This window comes from Nesoenas mayeri (genome assembly GCF_963082525.1).
Source record: "Nesoenas mayeri genome assembly, chromosome: 7".
NCBI lineage: Eukaryota > Metazoa > Chordata > Aves > Columbiformes > Columbidae > Nesoenas > Nesoenas mayeri.
Genome location: NC_137551.1, coordinates 572,109 through 596,847, shown reverse-complemented (window position 1 = coordinate 596,847; position 24,739 = coordinate 572,109). Strand labels below are relative to the sequence as shown.

Genomic DNA, 24,739 nt, shown 5'->3' with positions numbered 1-24,739 from the left:
CTCCCTCCCTGTTTCCCTGGCTGCTTTGACAGGTTGGAGATGCTCAGCGCTGAGGTCAGGGCTGTGTTTGAAGGACAGATAATTAATCCAGCAAAGTAATCCACAGTTCCTTTTTCGGCAGATTTATGGAGATAGCCTCTGTACCAGGAACTCTGCCTCATCATCTTTCATTTCCCAGGCAAAGCGAGTGACTTGTTGTATAACACGACCTGTTCTAGATAAGGCTTTTCATTTAGGGGAACTCTCCGGTCTAACAGAGATTGATGTTCCCGGTGGGAACGGGGGCGCTGGCGGCAGGATTGGCCCTGCAGACGGCACTGTGTCTTCACGTTGGCTGCTGCACGTCTCCTGGGGCGTGGGGAAGCCTTTTGGCTCCTTAAGAAAAAAGACTTTTACCTTGAATTAAACAGCAATTTAATTAATAGGCAAGAGGGGACTTTGGCCCACAAGCTCGTTAGGAAAACGTACTGTACCACCGCAGTCTCGTGCTTTGCTCGCTAGCAATAAACTTTGGGTTTAATTTATTTCCAGGACAGTCAGGAGACTTCGTGTCTCCTGACACGAAGATGTGAAGGTGAGCTGTGCTGCTTGGGCAGGTATCAAAGGGTTAAACCCAGGGAAAAGGCGCCCAAAACTCAGTGTCTGCCTGCCTGACACGTTTCAGGTGCGGTGATGGATGGGCGATGGCAGATTGCACAAGAGAAATCCATACACCCTTCATCCTTCCCAGGGCTGGGAGCATCCTGCAGGAGCTCAGGGCTTTCGGTCGGGTGAGCTGCTGCTTGGGGCTCCTCACAAACGCTTTGGGCATTTGTACAGAGCTGGTTCTTTCAGGAGACCGATGCAGCTCCTGGCAAAGCGCTCTCCTCCTAAAGCTGGCGCACCCCAAGGGGAGCATGAACTGAAAATCATGGTTTGCACGATGTAATAGAAGCGTGAGTTACAAAAGCAAGAGGGAAGCGCGTCCACAAAGAATTGTTCTCTGTCTTCCTGCTGGTTTTCCTACTAAGGAATAGACTATCACGTATTTATGTATATATACGTAAAAATGGGTGTGGTAGTTCTCAGAATATGTTTCATGTGGTCTTAACAGACCTAGAGTACCTTGCTGCCTTCCATGTGAAAGCGCAGCACGAACCCTGGAGGTTCCTTGAGTAGCCCAAGAGGTCTCCCAGCCCTCTGACAACTTCCTTTGTATTTTGACCTGGCTTAATAAAGCAAGCAACGCAAACCGCTTCCCTGAGTCCCTTGAACCGGGCACCGGGGAGGACCCATCGAAATAGGACCTGCTCATTTTAACATTCCCATCGCCAGCTGGGCTACATTGCGCCGGCTTTTTCCCACCTTCGGCTTGCTTGGTGAGCTACCAGGGTGTTAAAGTCCCCATAAATCACACCTGCTGGGGGGCCCTCCACTGTGATTTAAAGGCAGTCATCACAGCAGAACATGTCTGTAGGAGGACACGCTGATGGGCAGAAAAGCGCCTCATGCCGAGTTATTCATCAAAAGCTGTTTTTCCACCCTGGCAATGCGAGAGGATGAGATGGCACAAAGAAGAGATGGTGTCTGCGGCCACAGCCCGTCTTTTCTTGGCTCGGTTGCTCCTCATCCTCCTCCCTGCTGCTAATGACGCTCCGTTGTCACGTTGGCATCTTGCTTTGGCTCCCTGGCAATGCAGAAGTCACTGGAAAGAGATATGGCTGGGATAATGGTTCGCATGGCAGGTGGTTCCCCAGCAAATGGCCTTCGGTAATTAAAACTATACATTCTTGTTTATGTGTAAATATGAAACACAAGCATATTTTTGGTTTAATTTCTGGGCCTTCCTGTTTAACTTCCTGGGATTTAATGTGTATTCACAACGTTGGCAGCCGCTGGAGAAGGATGAGCCCGTGCTGTCTCTGCTCGTGTTGGGCTACAGAAAACAACGGCCTCTGGGATGGGGTTAGATGAGGGTTTTTCTGAGAGGTGTGGGGGCTTTGTTAAAAGCTGATGCAGGTTTGTTACCAGGCGTATTGTAGCGTACTCTTTGCATGCTCTCCCAGTGGGTCTCCCTATTGCTGTGGGAGAGGCAGGAGGGGGTTTGTGAGTCTCTGAACCCAGACCAGGCACGGCTGTCATTAAAGTGCTCACTCTATGTGTTTGGTTCTTGGGCTGCGGGGTGAGCGCGTGTCCTGCATCTGCCGTTCCAAGGCGGCAACGCCTGGGCCAGCCCATTCTCTGGGGGCACACACGCAGCCTTCTGCACCGTATTTATTAGGAGAAAATCCTCTGTGAGCTCAAGTGAGGGCTGAAAGTGTTGCATGTACAGAAAAGAGCTACGAATAAACATTTACGGTGGCTTTCCTGCGTTGCTCTGCTTGGCTCGACTCACTATCCTGCTGTTGGCTGCTCTTCCGTCACAGGTTTTAGGGTTAGATTCATGGGAAGAGGAAAGGTTGGCAGGAAAAAGAAGCCAGGGCAGGCAGTGCTGGTGATTTGCCTTCCCTTTGAGGCACCGAGCCTGGCTTAGACGATGTGGGAGAATAATGGTTGCGGTCCAGGACTCAGCATCCTTTCGTGTGATGGATTGCACTCGGAGCAGGTGCCTTTAAACTCTGCGGGCTGTGTTCTCCTCTCTGGTACCCAGCGACAGCTCCGGGGGCTCTGGGAGGGGGATTGCACCGTGCCTGATAAATCTCTCCTTTTATTTTCTCATACTGTACATTCGGTTCTAAAAAAGGGAACTGTGTGAGCATTTAATCCGAGCTGCTTCTGTGGCTCTGCAAGATCAAAAATTCTGCCGGTTGTACTCGAATGGGCAATTAAATCTTTTGGGGAAGATACTAAAAATGCCTGTTTGCGGAGCGAGCGTGTGCGGAGGAGTGCTGGCACGCAGCGCTGCGCTCAAATGGGGTGTCCCGGAGGGAGAGATGCGCTTTCCGGGAGGAACAGACCCAAGTCCAGAGCAGGAGGAATGGGCAGTGTTTCCTAGGGTTCACACCGAGCGAAGGAATAAAGCTCAGCTTGTCATAATCCCTTTTCCTTTGGAAATAACTTGTTCCCTTTGAATTTAAACGCTGGGTGAGGTATCTGGCCTGGCGTGCTTCCCTGCGTGTCGCACGGGAGCAAGAACTGAAGGTGAAGAGCAGCAAGGTGGTCACGGCAGCTGATGGGCTATTTATACGATGATAACTGTGTCCGTTGCTGACTCTATGAACCACATCCAACAGCATCTATTTTGGTGCCGAGGAGCCCTGACAGAGCACATTTTGATTAATAAATTATCCCGCGCAAGGTGTGTGATGGGTTCCCCTTTCACATCTCATGAAAGTCATCCGCTCCGAGTTCAGCGGCTCGGTGAGGATGCGGCTCCTCAATACAAACAGCCCTTCATGTCGTGAGGAGCGGGAAAACTTGCCTGCATGGGGGAATGGGCTTCCCCTGGCTGGCAGGCAGAGCTGGGCGATAGCTGCATCTCTCTTTTCTAGGGATTTGAATGATGCTTAAAGGCTAAAGGGATAGGGAGAAAGGAGGAGACACCAACATCTTGTTTTTCCTTTATTTTTTTTCCTCCTGGGTTTGAGCCAGTATTTTAATGGCCTTTTTAAACCGTGAGAGCGTTGGCTGAGGGCAATTAAACATTATGGCCCTCATCTATAACACACCTCATTCTCGCAGTGTTTCTCCAAAGCGATGCCTGTGCCACCATCCGTTCCTCAATAAGCCTGGAAAAACACTCCGAATGGGCTGCTGTGATCCATCCCGCTGCTCCCAATCCAGCTCCACGTTGGTCTCTACCTCTCTGGTCCCCTGCCCGGCTGTGGTGGATGCAGGAGCTGCTTTTACCCACACGCAGATGGAGGGATGGGAAAGTTTTCCTCCTTCTCCTTCTCCTTCTCCTTCTCCTTCTCCTTCTCCTTCTCCTTCTCCTTCTCCTTCTCCTTCTCCTTCTCCTTCTCCTTCTCCTTCTCCTTCTTTCTCCTTCTCCTTCTTTCTCCTTCTCCTTCTCCTTCTTTCTTCTTCTCCTCCTTCTCCTTCTCCCTACCCTGCTTTTCTGAAGGCCATCTTTACTTCCCCAGCACTTGAAAGAAGAACTCCCCCTCTGCTGCCGAATGACCTGTTTATTCCTTAGCTTTTCCTGCTCTGGGTGATGGAACCAGGTTGCCTGGTTCTGTGTGGATGTGCCACATCGTTGTCTGGATGGGGAAAGAGGCGGAGGACACGTGAGTCTCTGTTCAGCAGCAACCAGAGCATGGTCTTGGGCTCCCTTCTCAAACCAAATGAAGTCCCCATTTAGAAATGCTTTGGCGGTTCAGACCAGCTTCAGGTCAGGCAGTAGATGGCTCAAACCAGGACACGTCCAGCAGCTGGTAACTCCTGAACCGGGTGAGCCATCATTTTGTCACTTGCTTGGTGCGGAGCGGAAGGTCCAGTGTGCCATGGTGTGAGCACTTCTCACAGGAAAGCATGCAGGAGGACACCTTCTTGAAGGTCACTTGGCTTTCCTGTCAAGCATGGCCACGATAGTTCCTGTCTGTGTCATTAAAATAGCTTGCAGAATGCAAACTTGGACGTGGAAAGGTCTGAGCTATTCTGTATCCTCCCAGAAACGGGATTATCTGTGGATCTCGACTGGGTTTGGAATCCTTGCAGAAGGTCTCCATCCACTCTGTGTTCTCCATCTCACGGCCGTGCACTGAAGCATCGCTTCAAAAGCGGTGATGGGCAAACCGCAGTTTGCTGCAGTGACGTGCTGAGCTCAGCCCAGGCTCAGCTTCCTCCCGGGCTGGGCGCTGATGGAGAGAACAGGAGATCCAGACAGGGAGGAGAAATAGCCCAGAGGTGAGGAGAGTGACAGACTGGGGGGGGAAAGACAAAATTGGCTATTTTTCCCGCATCTCTTTCTTTTTTTCCCTCGCTCTGAGGAAACGTGAAGATGATTAGAGAGATTTTCTGCGGGGAGCACACATTGGTGGGCAGAGCGAGTGCTTCAGCCGGGATCGCTGGGCAGAGGAATAATGAAGCAGTGCTTGGAAAAGCATTGTCAAGGAAATTGCGAAAGGCCTCGGAGGGACAAGTTTGGAGACACCTCTTCCCTTCGGAGGCTGATTTGCAAAGCTGGCAACTCTGTGCTTGCAGATAGGTGCTGCGAGGGCATCAGACGCGTAGCTGCTGTCTGAGCGCTGCTGGGCTAGAGAACAGCCTCCAATGCGCAGCCTAGCAGGGTGTCTCGGTCCCTCATTTATTCGTCCATCCTTTAACAACTGAATATGAAACACGTAACTGTTTATAGGACAGGGAGCTCAGTGCTGCGTTCAGTCCTTTGTGTTAAATTCCTACTCTATTGACCTATTTCCACTAAAATCCATTGGTGTCTGCGTTTACAGATTCGTGTTAGCAGAACAGTGTTTTGTGATCAAAAAGATATTTCATTACACTTTATATTAGGAGATGTGTGCCAAGATCGCCCTGATGCATAAACTTAACCATGGCAACGTGGCATCCCGGAGCATTTAAATGCCTTACAGCACAATGTATCTCGTGGAGTGTCCTTCAAACTGGTATCAGAAGGAGTCTCCTAGAGACCCCACTGTGAATTACAGAGCAAAGGGGGGAAGTCAAGACAAAAAGAGAATTGCCTGAGGAGGGAGACTGGAGATCTTCTTGTATGGAAGGGGAAGATTATTATTTTTCTTTTTAAAAAAAAAGGCTGCTTCTAATATTTAAGGTAGCCACGCAGCAGTTCATTAAGCTGGCTAGCAGGCAGTGGGCCATTTAGCTGGAGAGAAGAGAGGATCAAGGGCAGAAATGGGAGGCATTGGTCTAAAAGGAAGATATAAAGGCTCAGAAGTGGGGGGAAAAGGTATTGTGGAACTTATGGCTCTAGGATAGAGCATAGAAGCTGGAACCCAGTGGTTCATGAAAGCCAGGGGGGCTCCAGGGCTGTGAGGGAGGGACAAGGCAGACCCGGGGGTTTGGCCGTCCCAGGAAAGGTGCAGCTGTGGTTAAACACAGGCTTGGATGATGCTGAGCGATGGGAAACAACTTTCTGTGGCAACACATCCGTCTTGCGGCTCCCTTCAGGGAAATGACAAATGTTGTGCGTGTTCCGTTCATGCGGAGATGCATTGAGAAGACAGGTTTGGGTTTGTTTGTCCTTTATTATATATTTGGTTTTTATTTTTGACCGGGATGAATGTAACATACCTGCAGGGTTTCCTCGCTCCAGTTTGAGGCTGGATCAGGGCTTTCTGCACGTTGTGAGATGCTGATGGGGGTGGCGTGGGTGCCCATATGCCTGCGTGTGACCTCCCTGATCATCACTAATTGAGCAGCCACCTCTGGCATCATGTCAGGCCGGCATCAGGTGTCCCAGGCTCCACGTGCCAACTGTTCTCCTTTGTCCGGCTGACAGAGAGAGCGCCTGGGACTGTCACAAGTGCATTCCCAGTGCAGGACACTCATCTCGTGAGCATCTGCTGGCCGCGAGACTCAGGTGTTGTCTCAGTCCTCACTGGGTGTCTGATTCCAGAGGAGCTCAGGGGAGAATGGGGTGCTCCGGGGAGGCGGCACAGCCTTCTGTGGCACCCCCAGCTGGTTCCTTGCACATCAGAACCAGCACAGAGGCCAAATTCAGCTCACATAGAGGAAAATGAGGCAGCTGCAGGGGGTCAACACATCCCCAAACAGTAGACACCTACACAAGAGCATAAAAGTGCCTATAGTGCTTACTCTGATACTCTCCCTATCACCAAACGCATCCAGCTAAGAAATCTCCTGGGTTGCATGTGGATTTTCTGTTATTTGATGTATTTTGTTTCTTTAATTGACTTCTCCACTCTCTCCTTGAATACATGTGGATTTTTATCCCCAGCATCCTCTGGTCTGTGCCTTCCTCTGATTAACCTGGACCCATGTCCCTTAACTCTTGTACCTAAGAGAGAGGCTGTGCCCACCCCAGTGACACGGCTGTTCAGAGGGGAGTGCCTGCGTCTGGTCTTGGTTTTGGCTGTGCTGTTGTGTGTTTTCCCTTTTAAATTCTCCAGCCGCCTGCAGCATTCACAACTGCATTGCCTGTGGGAAGGAAAGCTCTGTTTTGAGCCCTGAGCTGGGGCGGGTGAAGGAGGAGAGGACCACTCTAGCTATTATTAATATATTGCAAAGTGCATTGGGGTAACGTGGAGGGTTTGCAGAGCCCACTGCAGCCTGTGCCTGGCAGTGGCTCTGCTCTGTAAAACCTCTCTCTTTCAAGCACCAGCTCCACTCATGCATGGAGACTGATTGGAGAAGAGACTCGTGGCCTCCTTCTTCCTGCTCTGCATTACCCCCCGTGCCATTTGACATCCCCTCAACCCACTGCTTGTGCTCACCTTGTCTGGGTTTCTTTGTCAGGTAACACCAACAGCATCTTTGCACTGGACTACATCAGCGGAGCCTTAACCCTGAACGGGCCGCTGGACCGGGAGAACCCCTTCTACAGTGCTGGCTTCATCCTCACGGTGAAGGTGAGAGCTCCTCTGTCCAGGAGACACGTTGGCAGAGTTGGATTGGGAGGGCAAGCTGCATGGGGACAAGGCTTTCAAGGTGGAGAAGCAAATCTGGGACATGTTGCTCCTGTGGCCATCCTGAGATGTGATGTGCTGTTCCCTGGCCAAGCCAAGCGAGATGTCCAGCACAGCCTCCTCGTATCGTGGCCCAAAACGTGGTTACCTTTAGATGGGTGGCAAGAGAGGTGGTGGGTGAACCATCCCTGGAGACATCCCAGGCCAGGCTGGACGGGGCTCTGAGCAACCTGAGCTGGTGCAGATGTCCCTGTCCTGGCAGGGGGGGCACTGGGAGCTTGGAAGGTCCCTTCAAGCCAAATGTATGTAATTGCATAAGCTCATTTTTGGGTGCCCTGCCTGGCTTCCAATTAGATTTCGCTCTGGTTGTATCTTTTGGCAGCGTGCAGATGCCCTGGGATGGAAAATAACATGAGACACCTACATTTGGGCACCTGACTTGTGCCAGCGTGTTGCCTATTTCCCATCTTTTCCCCAAAAAAGACCTCAGAAAACCAGGAGCATTTTGTCACATCGGCAGGCAGTGGTATAACAGGGCATGGTGTGCGTCTGCCCGGCACAGGCGGGCACAGGCAGGGAGCGATGCTGAAAGTTGCTTCATCAAGAAAAGGCACTGAAATGTGCCTACCAGCCCCACCTGAGAGCAGTTCCCTGGCTCTGCTTGCAGCCCTGTAATTAAAATCAATACCAAGCTGGGCAGCAGGTTGGAAACACATTTAGCAGTATAGATTCTGCTGGACCGGGGTGGGGAAAAAATCAGCATCATAGGAAGGGTCATTGATTGGGAGGGCAGCAGCCAGCACTTCTCCTCGTTTTGGCAAGTGTGATGCTTTGTTTTGGGGGGGCAAAGGGACAAGAAATTACCCCTCTTGGTCCCAGGCACAGGTCATGCTGTGGGGCTGTGTGCATGGCGAAGAGATCCACATCCATCCCTGGTATCTCTTGGTTTGGGGCTTTATAGTTTAAACTCAGTAGAACTCAAGAGAGGGAGGATTGTCTGTTTTTAATAGGGACAAAATTATCTGTTTAATCTTGGAAAGGTTTGTGAACGTGCAAACTTGCTTGTTTTCCTGCCTGCACGATAACGGAGTTCCGGCCACATTCTGTTGATCTAGTAGATTTTATTTCCCCTCCGCACACGCTATACATCCTCCCGCAAACGCCAGCTCTCTGCAGCCCGCACTCCGGGACCCCAAACGTTCCCTGCTGCTCTCGTCCCAGAGCACGCGGTGAAAATACAGCTGGATCGCGCCGTGTTCGGATCAGCCTGTTCTGCTGCCGCCAGCAGAAGCGCTGAATAGCGATGAGCCATGTGGGTCGCGTTAGCATTGCTTTTCCCTGCCCACAGCAAAGCGAGACGATGCGGAGGACAGGAGGAGGGACTCTGCTTGAAAAGGCTGTTTCACGAGCCTTGCTTCGCTGGGGATAAAATCTGCACTTTTTTCTTTTGCGAAAGTAAAATTGAAGTCCTCCTTGAGACAGAGGTGTGATACAGAGCCATGACTCAGCTCTGTATTTAGACACATGTTGCCAAACCTATTTTAAGGTCTAAATCTTGTTTTCCTCTGCTGCCCTAGTTTTTTGTCTGTTCAGTAATACGAGGATGGTCAACTCCCTCCTCCTGATCCCACCTCAGGAGACAACAGAGAAGTACAGGAGTGCTCCTTGCTCCATCGGGGCTTCCCTTGTTTTGGGGGCTGTCACACAGAATGTCGGGGATTGGAAGGGCCCTGGAAAGCTCATCCAGTGCAATCCCCCCATGGAGCAGGAACACCCAGATGAGGTTACACAGGAAGGTGCCCAGGCTGGTTGGAATGTCTGCACAGAAGGAGACTCCACTGCTACCCTGGTCCAGGCTCTGGCACCCTCACCCTGAACAAGTTTCTTCTCAAATTCAAGTGGAACCTCCTGTATTCCAGTTTTCCTCCCACATCTCGCAAGGCAATATTCTGCTTTAAATGCTTGTGGTAGGGAAATCGCCTATTCATCCCCCAGCATGACTCTGAGTCCTGACAACATGTTGCATGGTAGGGGCAAGTGAGATCTTGGCCACAGCCGTTCTGAGGGAAACGTTAAACCCCTGGGAAGGTTTGTGAGAGCGCTGTGGGTCTGCAGCACGGGTGATGGAAGAGCTGGGTCAACACCTGCGGGTGTCAATGGGTCAGCGGTGCAAAAGGTGCTCAAGGTTAAGGGACAAGAGTAGAACTAGCTGAGCATCCTTCCTTGGCAAAGTGGAGGAAGCAAAAGCTGCAAGAGTCTCTAATCACAACACACACGCTTTCTTTTACATTTATTCTTCGAAAAATAAAGGCTGCCCTGCTGTTTTCCCTCCTTGTAGGGAACGGAGCTGAACGATGACCGCACGCCCTCCAATGCCACCGTCACCACCACCTTCAACATCCTGGTCATTGACATCAACGACAACGCACCCGAGTTCAACAGCTCAGAGTACAGCGTGGCCATCCCCGAGCTGGCCCAGGTGGGCTTTGCCCTCCCCCTCTTCATCCAGGTGCAGGACAAGGACGAGGTGAGGTGGCCTCTGCCACGGCTGCTTTTGCCCATCTTTTGTAGGGGAGCACTGGTGTGGTGTGGGGGGTGAAGGGAAGGAGAAGTCATGGATTACCCTGGATTGAGGTGCACGGTTATGTCCTGGTAACTATATTTCAGCTCTTACGGCCACCCTTGCTGCATCCCCCGAGTGCAGCCCTGGTGCGGATCTCGGTGCAGCGGGAATTGCACGGCCACTGAGAGCCAGAAAATCGGATTGTGCGGGGTGCTGGTCCTCAACCACTCCTGAGGGCTCTTGTCAAGCAGTCCTTTGCCAGTCTGTCTTGGACAGGGACCCAGCAGGGAGCCAAAGGACGGGTCCCCGGGCTCTGTGTCCCGGCGGGGCCATGTGCTGCTGCCGTCAGGAGAGACCAGAGATCCGCACTGGCGTGGAGGGTTTAGGATACCAGCTCATCACCGCAAATGAGCCGCTTGTTCCCCCCTCATGTTAACAAAGCTCCTATTTATCACGCGCTGCTCTGTGCCACGGAGGGATTGCAGCGTGTTTTGCAGCCTGGGGCTTGCAAACCTTCAATTACTCTGATTATTTGGCTTGTGCGGTTCACGTCTGGCTGCTCCAGCGTGCCGGTGCCCTCCGAACCCGCCACGCTGCCTCGGCGTCTGCCTCAAACCAGTGCTGACACCTCATGGTGAACCTGAAATCCCGCGGAAAGGCGCTGGCTACGGGCTCCTGCCGCCCCGTTCCTCTTCGTGCCCAGCGAGAGATGAGGGGAGAGGGCTTGTCAGGGTAAATGGCGTTGTCAGGATGTTTTCCTGATGCTTCAGGTAAACTAAGTTGTAGCACTGAGGGATATGAAACAGAACCTCTCCCCTCGCTCCCCGAAATCTCAGCGGTTCAATTAAAGGGGGCGTCTTCCAAAAAGTGGGTGATTATAATTTGTGACTGGAAACCAGGGGGTGTCTCAGGCTGAAATGGTGGACTTGTCTTTCCCCAGCCCTGGTTAAATTCCCCAAGTCTCGTAGAGCCACCCAGAAATCCCTTTTTTTGTTTAATTCTCGTGAAGTGATTATGACACAGAACTAATCACCTACTTGTGACATGATGTCACCACCCGGGAGTTATGAGTTCAGCCTGAAGAGGTGCAGATGAGCTATTAAGCAGATAAAGAGACTGTTTTCTCTTGAAAATGTCAATTGCTAATAAAGAAGATATGGATATGACAGATGCTTAGGATAGTTCTTGAATAGAGCCGCTGTCATGCCTTCTGAAAGATGTCAGCAGATCCATTCTTGAAGGGCATTGTAACACTTCTGTTTGTGCCAGAAGGATGAAGGATCTGTCATTATTTCTGGTTAAAAAGCTCATTTTACTGGAGTGACTCCCATTCAAGAATTCACTTTTCAGCCTTGCTAATTTTAGAATGGGAGAATAAAAAATAGCCTTGCCTTCCCAATTTCGCCAGTAAAAAATAGACTCATTCTTTTGCTGCTGTTTCTTTAACTTCCTGAGATTTCCCCAAAAGAACTGGCTGAGATTTTTAGAACTGCTGAGAGCGGACCTCTCTGCTAAGGGACTTTTACTGTATGTGTCATATTAGCATGGATCGCTTTGGCCACAGCATTATTTCCTCTGATAAGAAGCACGGGAGAGCTGACGTCTTGGAATATCTGGAGGGAGGAAATTTATAAGCAATTGGAGTTTGTTTTCTGCATTATCCTGTGGGGGATCTTTCTCATTTCCCTTATGGATGCTTGCAGCTGGATTAACAGTCAGGGTAGTGCTTTGGGGGAGAAAACAAGATACCCAGGTTGTGAAAAAGATGTATATGAGATAGAAGTGGGACCGCATCTGCATCCAGGTTTGTTCCAGCCCTGCTTCCTGGGCAGTGTATTTATAGAAGTCCCAAGACCCCCAACCCATCTGTAAAAACTTAGAGGACAGGAAGCTCGTTGCCTGACGGTGGTACTTTGTACGCTCAAGTGCCTCATACAAGTTGTGAGGCTTTTACAAAGTGTGTGGATGTGAGGGAGCTGAGATATGGCCGTGCTCTCTCCTCTCCCGGTGCTGGGACGGCAAAGCACCAAGGTCTTCAGGCAGGGATGTGACTGAGGACGTGGCTGACAGAAGCTATTTTGCCAACGCGGCCTTCACGCTGGAGATGACATGATTCATTTGTGTTAGGGGCAAAGGAGAACAAGGAGAGAATTATACGTGTCTCTGGGGAGAGAAGCTAAACAAATAAATGAGAGCAGATGGATGGAGACACATGAAATCAAAGGTAGAGTCTTGGGAAAGATCGTTTTGCTCGAGTTGGGTCTCCTGCCTCCCAGCCCATGTCGTTAGTCCAAGGAGAGGTTGGTTTCTGTCTTAAGCAAAGCCATCCAGCTGCCTTCTGCCCCCCAGCCCCAGCAAATCTGGATGCTGTTCCTTCAGCCCTCATGTTTGGGGAGGTCCTACTGGGACGGCGCAGCCCACGCCTGACCCTTTCCCCACGCGGGGGTCCTGTAGGGCTGGGTGGCTTTGGGGGACCCGCCTGCCATCACACTGCAGTTGTGCCATTGTAGAGCTGGGGAGAGGGGTGTAGTATGGGTCTGGCCCTTAAAACACCCTGCGTGGGCCACCAGGCCATTAAGGTGTTTTTTATCCATTTTTAAATGGTGGGTTTTTGGTCTTTCTTTCTTCTGGCGTGTTCTGCACAAACTCAAATGATTGCTTTTTGAAGGAGTTAGATTAAGCGATTCAGCAAAGCACTTAAAAACGTATTTACGTTGCACACAAGACGGCGCGTGAAAGCGTGCTCTTGATTTCGCCTCTGTGTTTAAGTGCCTTTCTGGAGCTCGGCTGGCGTTAACGCCTCAGACAAGGTACCCAGGCAGGGTGCCCCCAAACTGAAACCCGTTCCTCCGAGTCTGTCCCTTGCAAACTCCCAGCTTGTGTCCCTCAGACGTGGTTGCTGGGAGAGGAGCTGGCAGGGGCTGCGGTGGGAAGGGCAATATCTCCAGGAGGACACGCCCGGGTTGAGCCGAGATGACCCCAAATGTGGATTCGGAACGCAACCAAGAGGTTTTCAACCGGCTGTGCTGGCTTTGCTTCTTGCATTCTCTACGGCTTACTGAAAACACTTGAAGGCAGGAGAAATCAGTGCATGGGGTTTGCAGATTGTCTTGGACCCGGTGCTCTGTGAAACAAGGAGAAAGCGTTAACCTCTGCGTGGCTGAGTTTGTGTCTCTGCCAGATAAGCAGCAAACCGCTTGAATATCTTTCCAAGGCTGTTTGAGAGCTGATTATAAAAATCTGTGAAGGTTTCCTGGTATTTAGACTGAGCTCGGCTGGACGCTGCAGAAGACCTCTATGTGTATTCATACACACTCCCAGACTAGGGCTGGATTCTCCTCTCAATAGATCAGCAGGGATGAATAAATCCTGTGCGTGAAAAGGAAGATGAAAGCCTTGAATTAGTCAGTTTTGCAGCAAGGTGTGTTTCCAGGTTGAGGCCAAGAGCCCTGAGCTGTGGAATAAGCTCGCATTCATTTATTAGGAGAACTGTTTAGCTCAGGCTCCCGTGCTCCAAGGCTGGCTGAGGTGGTGGTCACGGACATCCTCACTGGATGTGCTGCTGTTTTACAACCTGATGGCTCGATGTAGTATTTTAGGGAGAAGATAAGGGTTTGACGCAGGAAAAAGAGTGGAGCATCCTTCAGAGCATTCCCCATTTGATCCTCCTCTCGCTGCAAGATCCACAGAGGTGTATTGAGAGCAGCGGTATTTTGGCAGGGCGTGCCGGAGAAACCAGCTCGTCTGCCCTGGGTTTTACTTGATTTTCCTTGACACGGTTGACTGAAGAGGAAGAAAAGGGCAGAGGCTGTATAAAGCACAACTATGATGGTCTGACATTTTAAAATAATTTGGAAACCGTTCTCCAAAATAAGCATATTGAGGAAGATAAATGAGAAATTTTAAAAGAAGAAAATCCAGGCCGAGGGAATACATGGTATTTGTTGTATAAAGCCACATCAGAGGCTCGCATAGGGATATTACATGTGCCCATGCGTGTGCAGGTGCAATATATGAATCATCCGCAGTATATATATGCATATGACAGACACGCACACTATAAATATGATCTACACAGCAAGGAACTGTAAAGGGGAATTGACGGCACTCGAGTATTCTCTCCCAAAAGTGCCAGCTGCCAGTCGGGCTGAATTAGATTTCACAGGGGTTTTTGCAATACATGGAATTCACCAGCAAATTACCCTTAAAGAGGGAAAATCAATCATTTGGAGCAGAGATAAGCTGGAGGCGAGGCAGCCTCGGATTGATCCCGTCTGTGCAGGCGTGTGTGGAATTCAGCAGATAGCCTGGGGAGCGGGAAGGAGAAACCTCCTGCGGGAGGGGAGCGGGCAAGGGCTGCCGCTCGGGATGGACGGAAACGGGAGCAAAGGGCCGGGAAGGAGGACGCGAAGGGCTGGGGACCATTTTGCTCCAGGCATCCCGCATCACCCGTGGCCTCAATGAGGTCCTTAAGGACGATGGTGCTGTGCTCGAATGGGTGCTGGGAGAGAGGCAGAGACTCCAGAGGGGCTGTTCAGAGCAGAGTTAAATGCCTTGAAGTGGGTGGAGAGAATAACCCTCTTTATGGCATGTGTTTTCAAAGACAGGATTAAGCATTGTTTGTCTCCGACTAGCTAGAACCAGGCATAAGGTATCCAAGCCGCACAAAGAGGCACTAATTGCTTTTCTTCTTTTGCCCCGTTCCTCCTCCACCACTCCTGAACTCTTAGCGCTTTCCTTTCTTTGCAGACTCGCCAGAATGAGGGACATTAAACACTCCTCAGCTTTTTGTAGGTAATAGCTGGTGCCTGGGAGCGAAACTGGAGTGATGCTGGATTTTGCTCTTCAGAAAGGCAAAGCTCTCCATTCTGGAAAAGCAAAGCTGAGCTGGGGAAGAGAGAATCCAAGGGAGCCCTGTACCATGGAAGGAAGCAAACTGAGGATCCCTGGCTGCTTTTCCCAAACGGAGCTGACTTTGTGCTGAAAACACACACAGGCCACCAACCTCCCTCCGCAGCCCGGTGACCCCAGAGGCTGGTGTGGCTGGGAAAGGGTTGTTTGCTTGCCTAGAGGTTTGGGTTGTTCTTTTTTACTTTGGGTATTTGCGTAGCTGTTCGTAAGCGATGCCGAGTACTCGCTTGGACTGGGGGAAGGTGGGATCATTTCTGAAGGTTCCCATGTGTGCTCCCATGAGGAAGGGGCTGGGTGGGAGCAGGAGTGATGGATGAAGCCAGTGGGCTGCGCTGGGTTACAAAGTAGATAAAGAGCTCATGGTTCATCCTCAGTGGAAGCTGGAACAGCTGATGTGGCGGCTCCTGGCCTCCCGATGTGAGAAGGGGCTCCCCAATTCATGGTGAACCACGTCCTGTGAGCACGTTGCGCAGGTTGGGAGAGCAGACTTTGGGCAACGATTCATAGCGGATGCATGAGCAGGTCCATTAAAAACTGTTAAGACATGAAGCATTTGGGGTAGATGAGCCAGCAGTCGCTTGTTTGGGAGTCAGGTATGGGCGTGAGGTTGCTGCTGGCATTGTGGCAGCAGGGACGCGGGCGGCTCCTATTACACACTCGGAGGAATACGCAAAGGAAGAAGAAATAATAATTATGCCCAACTGCAGCTCTGATTGTGTTTTAGCTGAATTGGCATGAAATTTCCATCAGCTGCGGCCGCGGCGGGGCCGGGAGGAGGTGTGATGGCGGGGCCGGGAGGAGGTGTGATGGCGGGGCCGGGAGGAGGTGTGATGGCGGGGCCGGAGGCGGCGGGCGGCAGCCCTGAGCCGCGCCAAGCGCCAACGTGGGATGAGACAAGCTGGGCAACGTGTGGCCACGTCCCAGCTCTGGGCACTAGCGAACTTCCTTCTGAAGCCTGTTTCTTGATGGCTCAGTTTGCTTTGGGTGGCGGGTGCGTGCAGGCAGGTTTATTACGGTAGGGTTGCTAAGCTTTGGCAGGCTACTCGTTAATTTATGTTTCTAAAGGAAGAGAAAGGTGCCGTTATCTTTTCAGTGATGGGGAAAAACCTCCAGCAGTACAGGGTAAGGAGTCAGAGTGGGGGAAAGAGCAGGTAAAGCAGGTTGCTTACCAATAACATGCCCCTCATCCCACAGTCATCCTCAGCACCACAAAGCGCTGGCGCTGCCAGAGCCGGCTCACCCACCACCCCAGCCCTGCGCACCAGGAGCTTTGCAAGCCCAGGGAGGCAGCGCTTGTTTTTCTTCTTCTTTGCATGCGTTTCAGATGTGTTGTTTGCTCTGGGTGGCAGGAGCAGGTGGGAAGGGGTGAGCAAATGTAAGCAGCTCCCCGTGGCTTCCTGCGGAGCGAGGGCTACTCGCCGGGAGCCGGGCTGAGCCAGCCGCTTCTGCCGGGCGCCTGATAACACTTTGAATATTCAGCTTTGCTTTGAGCCGTCCGCAGGGGGCTGGCGGGCTCTGGGAACCGGGAGCAAGGAAAGCAGCATGGGGGCAGAAACAAAAAAATAAATAGCTGAATAAATATATAAACGGCAACTCGCAGCAGCCCTCCCGAGAGGGAGATGTAGCCCCCTTCTCCAGACCTCACGTGGGGAGACTGAGGCACTCAAGGGGCTGCTAATTAGCGATGGTGGGTATCTGGAGGCTGATCTCCTTCCCCAGCTGGAGGGGAATTAATCCACCCAGCTCTCTTCCCGCAAATACTTGGATTTCTTTTGATGTTTCAACTTTTATCTCGTGCCTCCAACAAACTCACTCCTCTCCAGCTTCCAAGACAAATCCCTTGCATTTCATCGCCACGAAAGGTACTTTTTGTGTACTGCAGGGAGGTCACCGGGCCCTGGGAGAGACACCGAGGGCTTGGCAGCGGAGCTGAGCAGAAATTCCTCAATGAAATGGCTTTGTGTTGCTGCTGGAAAATGGACATTTGCTATAAATTGGCAACTTAAGGATAGGGTATGAAATAACAGCTTGGGGTGTGTGATGCTTCCTCCTGCTGTTCTCCGTCTCCTCTGCTCCCTCCCTTCCAGGCTCTGCGCCGCTGTCGGGGAGCATCCCTCGCTCACACCACCGCTGCCACTTCCCAGCTCACCAGCAACACACCTTTTGGAAAGAGAGATTTGTTCCAAGACACGTCCCTTTTGTTACCTCCATAGGGATGCTCGAGCCCTGTCATCCCCCCCAATGAGCATCACTGGGATCCTGGGGCAGCGGGTGCCGTTGGGGCTGGCTGGGTTCTGTGGGTGCCCTCGGGGCTGGCTCGTGTGGTTCTGTGGGTGCCCTCAGGGCTGGCTTGTGTGGTTCTGTGGGTGCCCTTGGGGTGGGCTTGTGTGGTTCTGTAGGTGCCTTCAGGGCTGGCTGGGTTCTGTGGGTGCCCTCAGGGCTGGCTCATATGGTTCTGTGGGTGCCCTCGGGGCTGACTAGTGTGGCTCTGTGGGTGCCCTCGGGGCTGGCTCGTGTGGCTCTGTGGGTGCCCTCAGGGCTGGCTCATGTGGCTCTGTGGGTGCCCTCAGGGCTGGCTGGGTTCTGTGGGTGCCCTCGGGACTGGCTCATGTGGCTCTGTGGGTGCCCTCAGGGCTGGCTCGTGTGGCTCTGTGGGTGCTCTCGAGGCTGGCTCGTGTGGCTCTGTGGGTGCCCTCGGGACTGGCTCGTGTGGCTCTGTGGGTGCCCTCGGGGCTGGCTCCTGTGGTTCTGTGGGTGCCCTCGGGACTGGCTCGTGTGGCTCTGTGGGTGCCCTCGGGGCTGGCTCGTGTGGTTCTGTGGGTGCCCTCGGGACTGGCTCGTGTGGCTCTGTGGGTGCCCTCGGGGCTGGCTCGTGTGGTTCTGTGGGTGCCCTCGGGGCTGGCTCGTGTGGCTCTGTGGGTGCCCTCGGGGCTGGCTGGGTTCTGTGGGTGCCCTCGGGGCTGGCTCGTGTGGTTCTGTGGGTGCCCTCGGGGCTGGCTCGTGTGGCTCTGTGGGTGCCCTCAGGGCTGGCTCGTGTGGCTCTGTGGGTGCCCTTGGGGCTGGCTCGTGTGGCTCTGTGGGTGCCCTCCTCGGGGCTGTGCATCTCTGCTGGAGATGCTCAGCTTCTTCCCACTCGGTGGGGTGAGGGGAGGGTGGCAAGCAGGGATTCTGCTCGTGTCGCTGGCTACTCGGCGGACACGCTTAGCCAGCTTTTGCTATTAGTGCCCCTTCGTGCATTTAATCGGTCCCTCTTTCTGATAGGAGGGAGGTCAGTCGGGGAAAATTGGAAACTGGGCTCTGGCAGCTTCTGCCCTGGCTTTTCCCGTGCTCTGCTGGGCCGTGCTTTGGGAAGGGGTGCCGTGCCCGAGCAAGGGTCCTGGAGCACCGCTGTGGCTGTGCCGGTGGCCCTGCTGCTCTGCTGGCCACGGCGTGGGAGAGCAGGAGTTTCCAGCTCCCAGCTGGAGCTGTTTTACTGGAAAGACCCTTCTGCATGGGAGAGGCACCTGCGCTGTGCTCCCCAGCACCGGGCAAGGAAATCCCAGCGTGTGATACCCTGTGTGGATCGGGAAACAGTGAAAGGGATTTTCCGTCCACCTGTGCGTTGTGCAGGCTCCCCGCAGGCATGTATCCCTTTTGCGTGCACATGGGCTTTGTGTAAAATGGATGCACGTGGAAAGATTTCTAGAGATCACATGCATTGTACACCCAGTAAGCGTAAAAAACACAACCAAGAGTACTTAAGGTCAGTGCCGAAGCCTGCGACTCAGTTAACCAAACCCAAGCAGAGAAACCCTCCCTTGCAGCTCCGGTAATTGCATTTTCACGTGTCTGAAGGTGCAGGGCTGTGCCCACGCTACTGGCACGGGCAGGTTTGTGCCCAATGCGCATGCTTTGCCATCGCATCGGTGCCGCTGTCCTGTGCTGAGCCACAGCCTCACCCACAGCTGTGCTGGGTCCTTCCTCCTCTGTCACTGTCACCCTTCCTCTCTGCCTTCCCAGGGACCCAACAGCGTTTTCGAGGTTTACCTGGTGGGCAACAACTCGAACCACTTCATCATCTCGCCCACCTCCATCCAAGGGAAGGCAGACATCCGCGTCCGCGTGGCCGTGCCGCTGGACTTCGAGACCATTCCTCGCTACGAATTTTCGGTACCGGTGCCGCAGGGGTGGGAGGAGGAAGCCAACAGCCTCTGCGCTCTGTGGGACACCTGTATTTTTAAGAGTGACCATTAATCAGTGACCATTCATCTCTCTAATCCACACTAGAAAACTCCAGAGCATTGTAATATGGCAAAAAAAATGGAAATAATAATAATAAAGAAAAAGAAGGGTGTGAGGAAGAGATTTGCTCTGCACCTTCTCTCCTCTTCCAGCATCCCAAGGCTCAGCTGCAAGTGCTTAAGCGGAGTGTGTTCCCCCTTGCTTTGTCATGGGGCTGTTCAAGCTTTATAGAGCAGAAAACTTGTGTTTTAGGTGCAGCCATCAGGCACCAGAGTTCTCCTCAGCCTCCTGCTCCAGCTTTGTCCCACTCTCTGCCCAAGCTGTACATTCTCAAGGAAGGCACAGCGTCCTTTCAGCACACCGGTGCTGTTAGTCCTGGCACGGAGGGGCTTTCGGATGCTGGTGCAGAAAGATGAGCAAACCCTTCCTACCCTGCTCTAGGCTGCGGGGGGGCAGCTCCTGGTTCACTGGGGCTGTTTGGTGGTGCAGGGAGTTTGAGATCAGCTGGAGCTGAGCAGCTCCCAGGGGAGAGGGAAGAGGCTCTTTTCCTTTGAACTCCCGTGCTATGGTGGTCAGCATGGGGCTGGCTGCTTGGGTGAGGGAGCTCAGCAGAGGCTTGTTTTCTCCATTAGAAAAGAACAGATAGCTCTCCCAAGCTCCACAAACAGTGTCTCCATCCCGTCTCTTTGCCTTCCATCTCTGCCCAGCTCTTTGCGAATGAGAGCGTCCCGGACCACGTCGGCTTCGCACGCGTGAAAATCAACCTCATCAATGAGAACGACAACCGCCCGGTTTTCAGCAAGGCCTTGTACAACGTCAGCCTCTTCGAGAACACCACGGTGGGCACCACCGTCCTCCAGGTCCACGTGAGTAGGAGCATCCTGCTGCTCTTTGCTGTGTCCTCAGCAAGCATGTGGCTTTGCGGTGGCCATCACCAAGAGATGGGCTGGGGAGCCTGGTAAGGGAATGGTGGGAGATGCTGGCGATGGAGTGGGGTCTAGCTCTTCCATGGACTTTTGGAGCAGATGGCTTGACATTTCCTGGTCTCTAGGAGACCTATGGATGGTTCCCACCACACCAGGAGCTTGAGGAGGGTCCTGCACTGAAGGTCTCTCTGCAGACAGCAGCTTCTCCTGCACATGGTGGTCCCAGTGGTCACGGTTGTCTTGCCTCTCCCTCCTCCTCACTGCATGGGGTCCACCGAGTATTTTGGTTGTGTACATGGCTGGTGTCCCAATGCATATCCGCTGCCTCACTCCTACCTTACCTCTTATGGGAAAAGATGCTCCGGTGCCTAAAACACTTGGTCACTTCATTGGTGAATGTGCAACAGTTATTGTTCAGTGTGGGTTTTCTTGCTGCCCTGTTTGGAAGCACCATCTTCCTCAACCAAATCAAGGTCAGTTGAGCCAAGAAGAGGGTTAAGGATGGAAATGTAGAGGAATGACTGTATTTAGCAGAGCACGGTGTTAGATGTCTGGCAGCAGAACGGTGGTGACAGTAGTGGGGCTTTTCCATAGGGCTCAACCCTCGCACCTGTGCTGGTGGGAGCACCCAAAATCCGTAGCGAGAAGATTTCCCAGGGCATGAGGGAGATGTCAGTCGATATCAGTGCCAATGCGGGGCACAGCAAGAACCAGAGCAAAACCCTGCACTGAAAAATTACCTTGATAGGAAGCAAAGCTCATCTGGGATGGGAAATATGGAAGAAGGGAACATCAAAACCGCTTCTGGGCTTTGGGTGCGTTACTGATGCTATCATTAGTCGTAGATGAATTTGCTGTTCTCCCGGATCCCACCTTGTCCAGGGTCACCCAGTCACGCAGACCCAGAGCATAAAAGGCCTGACAAAAGGCTTGGGTGTATGCGCCTTGTGCGTAAGCGTGTTTACCCTACAAACAGATGGTGCGAAACTGTACCGAGGCCCCGAGCTGTTCCCATCTGACAGTTATTAATATTTCAAGCAGATGTTTAGCTAGTCAGGCCGTCAGACACCAAACAATGGGATTGTTACTGCGGCTCCTCTTTCCCCAACTTCCAGCTATGCCAGCACTTTGGAGTGAACGCAAAATGCCAGGAGTTGAATCCTCTGTGATAAATCAGAATGGCTGCAATTAGCGCTTGAAAGCCAGATTGCCCTCCCAGCTGATCCCGAACTTTTCCACAACCCTGGTAAAGTATGAGCTCCTCCTGCCGCCGCTCGCCTTCGAGATGCAGCCCCTGCTCACCCCACAGCACTGCCCACCCGTGCTGGGCGTCTCCAGCTGTCCCACGTGCCACCGACAACAGGGACCGCACAAGGATGTCGCCACTGAACATCTGCTTCCCTTGCTAAGAAATTCCTCTTCTTTTTCCTGCTTTCCTGCTTACCTGGGAGCTCTTTATGGGTGTTCACCCATAGGGGTTGGGGTTGATTTCTAAAGAAAGTCTGGTTGGCCACGTGGGGTGCCCAGTTCTTTGGTGGCCACCGAATGACATCCTCATGAAAGGGGACTTCTGTTGGCTTCTCCCTTGCTCAGTGCTGCAAAATGCCCCTTTGTGCATATACGTGCCGTGAGCTTTGAGGGGCAGCGGGTTTCCAGGCTGCCCAGGACAGTTTTCTGAGACGGGGATGAACCAGGGCGTGTGTGGGCTTGGCGAGCAGTCACCAAAGGGTGGCAGGAGGCTCCCCAGCAGCACCGCTGGCAGGGCAGGCAGGGCAGGCAGGGCAGGGCATCGCTGCCACATCAAGCCACACAAGCCACGGGAGCTGAGGCGATGGGAGATCACTGACCTTCTGCCCAACCTGATGTCCTCAGGAAGGAAGAGAAGTTACTCCCAGCAGCCCACAAGACCCCGGGCTGGTTGCCCATCTTCCTGCGGGCGCTTTTCTGCTTGAGCCCCTTGGCTGTGCATGGTGGGGTGGGTGTGGGTGAGGGGAAGGGCTTTTCTTCGTGACCTGGGAGGAGCAGCGAGGTGCCCTGCTGAGCAAGCCTGCTCCTCACTGCCGCCCTTCCCCGCTGCCCTCTGCTTGGCCAGCCGAAAATGGAAAGGAGAAAAACCAACACACACAGAAGAGCAAGCAGACTTCATTTGTGGTGACAAACGGCCGTTTGTCTGTGCAGCATTTCAGCTCCTAATGTTGGTGACAGTGGAGAAACATTGCCTGTTACACGTCTAAATCAAGTGTAAAGCAAGCCCAAGCGCAGGCGGGCAGCAGGGATGCAGAGCCGCTGCTTGTGCTCCGCTCTCTGCCTCCTTCTCTTTGTGCAGAGACTTGGGTACGCGCCTGTACGGCTGCCTGGGCAGATGCCGGTGACTTCCCTAGCACAGCTCAGCATTGTCCGCCCTCTAGGCTTGTATTTGTTTGCTCTTTAGTCTCTATTTTGCATTCCCTCCATCTCCTGTCTGTCCATTCATCTGTTTAATTCTGCCTGTGAAGTGCGTTTATCATACAGATTCGGGTAGTCATTTGCTTGCACAAGAACATCTGGAGAGCGCAGGTTCGACGTGAACGACTCCTGCGATGTGCAGGGAGCCTGAAGCGTGCCCAAAGGCAGCTTTATCCCCTGCCTCCGCAGCCCTTATCTGTGCGATAAACCCCTTAGGGCAGGGGTTGCTTGTGGGTCACGTTTTGCAGAGACCAGAGGAGGTCCTTACTCCGGTCAAGCTTCCCATTGTCCCGCAACATAACTAATTGCAGTTGGGAGTTATGCATGCATTGCATCTCAAGAGCAGAGCGGAGCAGGGAGCAGGCTGTCCAGGGCTCTGCAGTTTTTGGTGGCTTCTCCCAATGCAAATCTCCCTTTTCCCCTGCCCCGAGCCCTGCTGTGCAGAGGAAAGCTGGCTGGAGGCGGTCGGAGGTCCCACACAGTGGCACGTTCCCTCTGAAAAGCTGGGATAGAGCGGGGTGCTCATCAGAGCTCCGTCTGAAGAAATGGGCCAGTTCTGCCCCAGCTACCAACAGAGAGTGAAATATTATTTTTTCTTTTTTTCTGAAACAACTGGCCATGAAGCCTTTTAATAACATCACAGAAAAAGTCAGAGAAAGAATTTCACACTTCTTGAGCAAGCAGGTAGCTGGTATGACTTCATGCCTTCCAGGAATGAGAGGTACTGAGGACCTAAGGCTGCACCTTAAAGCTGGCTTTTGAGGGGTGCTGGCTTTAGATGGGTGCTGGCTTTTGAGGGGTGCTGGCTTTAGATGGGTGCTGGCTTTAGATGGGTGCTGGCTTTTGAGGGGTGCTGGCTTTCCTGATAGCAAGGAGTGGGCTGGAAGGCTATGCCCTGGAAGGGTGCGGTGAGCAAGGGTGCAGAGGGCTCGGGGCTGTGCGTGGTGGGAAAGACAGGGCTAGGATGGACGGATTCGGCCATAGCCGTGATCAGGGCCTGCCACAGGATTAGCAAACGTGTTCCAGCAATGGTGACGTTCTTGGGGTAAACCCCCTCAGCAGGGGAAGAACAATTGTGCAGGCGCAGGGCATGAGGTGGGGACCCCCAGAAGGAATGTCCTCCGCTTTGGGATGGAGATCTGGGCAGCGGGTGAGTTCCAGCACTAAGGAAGACCTGCTGTGGCCAGTGTCTTGGTCCCGTTTGAGTCCAGAGGCAGCAGAAGCCCTCAGTTGCTTGTCCGCGCACTGCTGCTGCTCTCCATCCTTGTCCAAGCTCCATCATTGCCGCAGCAAGGAGCAGTACAGCTGCTTTGCAAGCTCTCCCGGAGCATGTCGGCTGAGACGGGAGCAGAAAGCAGACACCCAGGGACCCGAGCGCGGTGGCTGTGAAGAGGTCTGATGCTGGCCAGGTGTGAGGTCCAGCTGCTCACATCTCTGCTCCTGCCTTTCCCAGGCACGGAGGGTTTGGAAGCTGTCCCCTGGGCTCCCGTCCCTGTGATGGGGCTCCATAAGGAACAATTCGGTGCCCCGGAGAGGGGAGAGCCATTGGCATTACATAGATCTTTCAGCTGGGAAGCTCTTTAGGGTGGAAGAAGCTATGAAAACGCAGCCTTGCTTCTGGGGTCACCAAGACCCAGCCCAGTGACCTCCTCCAAAAGGGAGAACAGGAGACGGGTTCAATCCAGCATCCCTCCTGTCCTTTCGGTGATGCTCTGGCACCCCTCAGCTGGGCTAAGCTTGGTGCTGGCTTCCCAAAAGCCAGGCACGTGCCTCACTCTCCATTGCCAATGTATTTACTAGACCTGGAGGAATGGGGAAAGGGTCTAAAATGATCCAGCAGGTGGTAAGAATTAAGGGGCAGGAGATCTCCTTAAGCTCCTCATACCCTACAGATCTGCACAGCGAATTCTTCCTGAAAAGCTTCGATAACCAAAATCTTTAAAGCCCAAACAAACCAAGAGTAACTTGTTTTTAACACAAGAATGCATTTGATTTGCCTTGAAGGGTCTGGAGAAAAATGATTCTCCAGGGAAGTGTGGAAAGTAATCCCAGCTCTGTGATCCCTCCTCTCCGCTGTATTTATCTTAGACCAGCAGTACTTTAAAAATACCGTCTACGGGGTGGTTGTG

General features: G+C 52.8%; 1 protein-coding gene across 1 annotated transcript in view; it reads left to right on the top strand.

Moving 5' to 3' along the window:
* CDH23 (cadherin related 23) overlaps positions 1–24,739 on the top strand; it is a gene marked incomplete at its 5' end in the record, with an annotated part of 192,691 nt that overhangs the window by 94,052 nt on the left and 73,900 nt on the right. Inside the window, 4 exons of the mRNA XM_080347704.1 lie at positions 7,375–7,487; positions 9,883–10,071; positions 19,018–19,167; positions 19,947–20,105. Coding sequence (XP_080203830.1) covers positions 7,375–7,487; positions 9,883–10,071; positions 19,018–19,167; positions 19,947–20,105 — 611 coding nt within the window. The remainder of the gene's footprint in view (positions 1–7,374; positions 7,488–9,882; positions 10,072–19,017; positions 19,168–19,946; positions 20,106–24,739) is intronic.